The 6346-nt window shown below is 45.7% G+C and overlaps 1 protein-coding gene across 2 annotated transcripts in view; it reads right to left on the reverse strand.

Moving 5' to 3' along the window:
• The window catches only part of LOC130113664 (serine/threonine-protein kinase BRSK2), a 267862-nt gene extending 261920 nt beyond the window's left edge, over positions 1 to 5942 (reverse strand). For both annotated transcript variants that reach the window (XM_056281239.1, XM_056281238.1), the window contains exon 1: positions 5849 to 5942. In XM_056281239.1, coding sequence (XP_056137214.1) covers positions 5849 to 5942 — 94 coding nt within the window. The remainder of the gene's footprint in view (positions 1 to 5848) is intronic.
• Positions 5943 to 6346: the final 404 nt, after the last annotated feature.

Raw genomic sequence — 6346 nt, forward strand, 5'->3', positions numbered from 1 at the left:
GCCACCCATCATATAATTCACTTCATAACTGCAACAAGCATGCAACGTGGTTTTAATCCAAAAGTCTTGGTTGATTCTTTATCAAAAAGGCACTTTTCTTCAGCATGGCAGATAGCAGGGTCCATCCCTGACCGTGGGACAACTCGAATGTCCCCCTTCTCACCTGCCACTCACCTGCCGCCTTGGAGACTCAGAGGGGAACTCATTGTCATGACAAGATAGCAAATTCTGATTGACACCTCCGACAACTAATACGCTACAGAGGGTGTTGTTTTTCCTCAGTGTGATTGCTGGTTTGATATGTGGGCTGGGCTGTTGTCACGGGGGGGCAGAAATTTAGGACCCAAATGCAAAAGCGGTAACAGGTGAAACCAAAGATTTAATAATAATAGACATGACGGTATCAGGATCACACAAGGACACATGATGGTACCCTCTGACAACCAACAAACTAAAGAGCTGAAATTAAATGCAGAGAAACATCATTAAAAAAACACACAACAGCTTTGGAGCAAATGGGTAAATGAGGAAAACTGGACAGGACTCTGGACAGGGATGGTGTCAGAGCAGGGCAAGACATGAGATGCAGGAAACAGGGCTGGAGTGGCCAGGTACGGAAGCGGCCATGACAGCTGTGTTGTTTTATTTATTCTCCTCTCAAGTACTTATGAAAATTGGGTATTTTAAGGGACAGCATAGCTTGAGATCACAACTGGCCCAGTCAAACTGGGACATCTGGTCACCCCATCAAGAGCCCTGTTTCATTGAAGGATATATATTCCCATGATTGTCAGGTTACCAAAGAATAACATCATCAAATTAAAACTCCAACAAGGTTTGTGACGCTAATGTAAAACATAACACAATTGAACAGACAGAGCATGAGGCTATAGACCTCTAAAGCATGATGACATTTTCATGCCGAAATAAGTGACTCTGGATCCAACCCTGTTTCAGTACAATGTAAAGTAAAATAATTGCCTTTCATTATGTCCAACACTAATACTGACTCTTTCTTGAAGTTTCTGGGGATTTCTCTCTTGTGCATTTCTAGATTTGTTGTGGTGGATTTAGATCTGTTTTGAAGCTGCATTAAGAAATCACACGTAACCGTTAGCATAATCTGTGTTTAACCCCTGGTGTCTACTGGCACAGCCCTGCACAACACTTCCAATGACCCCTCTCATAGTCTGGTGATACAACATACGCACCATGGTCACAGACTAACATGTTAAAAATAGGTTATAACCTTCTTCAGAAATATTCAAAAAGAATGATTGGCAAAATAGGACCCAAAAACCTTTTTACATTTTCTTCATAGGAGCAAAATAAATGGATGCATCTAAAGAATGAGAGCCCCAAAGATGACAACTATTTAGAGGTCCGTTACACTGTCCAATATAATAAGAGTTGATTGCCAGTATCCCTACAGGACAAGAGATGAGTTAGATAGATCTACTACAATGGAATCACACACACACACACAGGTGAAATCAAAATTCTGCACACTTGTATACACCACTGGCGTACACCACAAACACAGCAGCCATATTAACCACCCCATAGCCGCAACGTCCCAGCCAGGTTTTGCCACTCAAGCACAACAGCTTTATCAGTGGCTTTAAAATGGCCTCCATGCTTCTGTGGCTTCAGCCCCAATCAGGGAGCAGCCATGCAGACAGTCAGCATCCATAGACCCCCTCTTAGGCCCCACTGCACACCTGAGGAGGGGATAGTACTCATGGACTGAAGAACCTGGGAGAAAAGCAATAAACCCGAGGGCAGGGCAGAAGTAGGGAGATAGAGAAGAGTACCATGTGAAAGCAGGGAGACAGGCAGTCAGACAAGCCTGATCTACACTGTGCCTGAACACCTTGCAGCCTGGTGCAGCCTGGCCTTGAATGTCAAAGACAGTCAACAGCTGTGTCCTGTTGTTTATACTGTGCTTGTATGCCATTCACATGTCACAAGTCTACACGCAGCCAGTCCATGTTTTGTTTTTTTTGTGACATGCAATGATAAAAAATTAAAAGGAGTTACTCGATTTCACCAAATGCAGTATGCACTTGTTGAAATATACAGTATACGCAGTTTTTAGATATAGCTATATATATAGTCTTTATTGTCCTGCAGGAAATTTGTTTTCACAGCCAGTACATGTACAGAAACATACAGATAACCGTACTGCAACGTACAGATATACATACTACAGATATATAAACACACAACATTCATAACTTTCAACGCTGCTACTGCAAAGAATTTATCACTCAAGAAATGATAAAAGTGGTTTTAGAGGAGGAAATAAGGCAGTTGTCCAAGAAGTCATTAACTCGAACTAAATTATATCGTTTGTCAGATGTGCTAGAATACTTTTCTTCAAGAGCAGTCATAAAAAACAGACCAAGTTAGAGTTCATCAAGCAATCGGAGTTTAAGCTAAATGTGACTGATGGGCCCAATTTGCCTTAAATTGCAACCTTTGCAATGTTACAATTTCGTTTAACAGACACTTTTATCCAAAGCGCCATACATCTGAGAGCTAATACAACTCAAGCAAGAATCTTGTCAGGAGGCAACAACGCAAGTAAGTGCCAAAAAAACTAAGTTCAAGTCTGATAGGACACATGTGTCAAAAGGCAGTGCACAAAGGCAATGCATAGGGTGCATAGAAGCAATTTTTTTTGTGTATTATTATTGACACCATCAGGTCTGGTGGAGGTGTTCGAGAAAGAGCTGGGCCTTTAGCTTCTTCTTAAAGGTGGAGAGGGACTCAGTGGATCAAATGGAGATTGGTAACTCGTTCCACCAACGGGGAACTACAGAAGAGAAGAGTCTGGCTAGTGACTGAGGGCCCCGTTGCAATGTGACTGCTGCACATGTGTATAGTATTGCAGTGTCCATTTTGAAACACATATTGTTCAGCCCTAGTCCTTGTCTAACTGAACTGGTGTAGGAACGTGGGCTTGCTGCGTGGCTAAGCTAGTGTGGCCTGGTCCATGCTTTCCTTTGCCACGTGAGTGCGTGAGTGAGAGCTGAGGGGCCTTTGGCTGCACGACAGATTAGAGCAGCAGGCCAAAACAGGAGCCACTGCAACGGCCATGTGTCCGTGTGAGTGTGTGCGTGTGCGTGTTTCTGTGTGTTAGTGTGTGTGTGTCAGAGCAAAGCCTAATCACTTAATGAGCACGGAGCAGCACCACTCCTCTGAGCAGGACAGCCCAGCCAGATCAACCAGAGGCCCTGTGCACTCTCCCTCTAATAATACCAACCAATCCAAGCCCGGGAGAGCCAACAGGGAGCCGAGCCCAGTGGCCGGTCCCAGCTGCCACTCATGATGCAGACCTGTTGCCAAGCCATCTCTCTCCTAGGGGCCTGGGAACGAGATCTGACAGATTAACAAATGGTTAATGGGGGAATGGGATATTATGCTCTGTCATTAATCTGAATAGGTTTGGCACGGACCAGTGATGAATGCTACAAATGCCAGTAACCGAACAACTCCTCACACACACAAACACACACACACACACTGAAGGCTTTCAACATCAAATGGGCCCAGTGCTTCAATATTTCTACATGCCTGAAATGTTCGATGTGACCGAAACAAGGCCTGAAGTTTTTCAAGCGAATACAGATTCCAAGTATTTGCTGCACTTGAGAGCGTGGCCTAATAGGAAGTGGAAATGCGGTCAGCTAGTCTAGCTAGACTAGAAATTGCCGGAAATATAAGTGCCAGAGAAATCATGATAATAACTGTGATTTACAGGGATCTGTAACTTAAAAATATTGACTTCTACAATTCCAATATGTCTGACCTGCAACACAGACAACACCAATAATGCTCCACTTTTACACAAGTCTGTAATGGACCACCATTGCAATGACATGTCATTACATGACCACAGCGCCTGGCATCTAGCACCATGACTAGCTAGTATACGCGTCAGAGTGCAAACTAAAAGAGAGCTGAGTCTGGATGTTGTTTCCTTCGATGTGCTTTTGCAGTGAACACAAATGATTTAATAAGACTGGTGGAACACCTAGCCAAGGTGTCTTTAATACTGCATTAGTAATTAATCTGTTATGAACCTATCGATTGACGCATAGCTTGCAACACTCGGTTTTGCTGTTGAACTGCACAATATAGTAATTCTGCCATACAACAGTGTGGGTATGGTATGGCTTGTAACTTCTGCGTCCTAAACTTCTCATGGAGATGGTTTTTCAGCTGAGCCATGGAATAAAGAGACTTCTTCTGGGAAATCTGTGGGGTTAACAGCCCCGGTATGTTGTTACAGACCAGAGGAGTGTCAGCTATGAACACACACACACACACACACACACACACACACACACACACACACACACACACACACACACACACGCACACACACATGCACTAACACCACAGGGGAGGTATTGTGACAAAGCACTCGGTGAAAATAGGTGATGGGTCAGGTGAATGAATTGATCAAGACAGTTGTTCAAAAAAGGCAGCTATGTCTAAAGGAACACACACACATGCACACGCACACGCACAGCAGCTCAGCATGACCAGCTGGACAGGGTAGGGGAAGTAACGCCTATTGTAGCAGTTTTAGACAACAGATGGAAGGAAAATCTCTCAGTAGAGAAAAGGAGAGGAGAGCAGAGGAGAGGAGAGAGAGGCGAAAGGGAAGAGGAGAGCAGAGCAGAGCAGCGCACGCGGGAGGAGAAGGCAGGGGAAGAGAGGGGGAGAGAGGAGAGGAAGAACTCTCTCTTTCTCTCTCGCTCTCTCTCTTTTTGGGCGGCTGGTTCACAGAGCATGCTGCATCACACTCCCCCTGCCATCTCTGCCGACACAGGGCTGCGCCTCCCTTTCCTTCCAGTGGCTCCACGCACTGCATGCACTTGACCGCAGAGGATTCTCGCCCTCCGGTTACCAACACACACAAACTGAAAGTGCACGAGGATCCATACCCACCTGAGCATGCGGGCTTGGCCAACACGAAAAGCACAGCTTTGTGACGGAAGGTGAGCAACTGAGAGCATCTGCATTTTAGGGGCAGATGGGGCGGTTTGTTTTTCGTTTATTTCCATGCTATTTCGATTCAACTTCCATAAACTGCAGTGTCATCGCTGCCACTGCTAGATATTTTAAGATGAACCACAGATAAAGCACTTATTCTGTGAGTCCTGCACCCACTTGTAATGTATATGAATCAGTGCAGCCTTTTATTCCTCCTGGTGTAATCTATGTGAAGCTGGGACTTTCTATCTATGAAGGAGAGAACCAGTGCATGCAAGCGTTGCAGACAGGACCTATAGGAGAAACGCCTTCCTGCCTTCCTGCTTGCTCGCAGAGACTAAGAATAGATCAAGGTATCAGGCAAATCAGGATTAGCGGCGTTGTGCTCAAATCACACACACACACACACACACACACACACACACACACACACACACACACACACACACACACACACACACACACACACACACGAAGTTCGTTTTCATAGCCTACACACCATCTTCATTAGTCCTGGATGCACACACACCCAGTCAGACTTCAACGCTCAACGTACAAAACCACTATGATGATGATGATCATCATCATCATCATCATCACCCAAATCCCCCGTCCAACAGACGCGCACCATCATATCAACAATTATTATATCAACTCCTGCACACACCCTCGCAAATTCCACAAGAAAGCAAGGGCAAGTGTTCGGCAACTAAGTGGTAGTAGGGGATTTAACACTTGCAGACACACAGCCGAACAAATAATCAACTCGCCACGGAGTGCCCTGAAAAAAAACAACAAACACCCATAATAATTTGTTCCAATTTGAAGGGAAGTGACCAACCTGTCTGCCCTTTCCCGAGCGTCTTCTCCAAGCGATAAGGTCCCACGTAATTGGCATGTTGGGCACCGCTGCTGTCTTTCCCAGACGATGACATGTCTGTCGATCTGTGCACGAAACCGAGAGCGCAGTGGCGGTTATTCGGAGAATAACGCACTCCTTGTGGACGCTCCAGCCGCTGTTATTTCTTTTTTCTTTTTTTTTACTCCACAACCTCCTCCCGTCGCTCTACCGGTCTCTCTCTCTCCCCCTCTCTCTCTCTCTCTCTCTCTCCCGCTCGGTGTTGTTCTCCCTGGCTGTCGCTCTCTCGCTCCCTCTCTCTTGCTTTTTTTTTAAGGAGGGAAGGCTCCTTCTCTCGCCGCTTTTCTCCTTTACTGCAGACGAGCCGCAAGTTGGTCCTTCAGAAAGCGATTATCATTGTTGGCGGAGGCTGCGCTGCCGGTGCGTGTCTGTGGGAGCGCTGTAGAGACTTCGGGGCCGCAGCGGGGTTTTTTTTTTTTT

The sequence above is a fragment of the Lampris incognitus genome, chromosome 6 (genome assembly GCF_029633865.1).
Source record: "Lampris incognitus isolate fLamInc1 chromosome 6, fLamInc1.hap2, whole genome shotgun sequence".
Taxonomy (NCBI): Eukaryota; Metazoa; Chordata; class Actinopteri; order Lampriformes; family Lampridae; genus Lampris; species Lampris incognitus.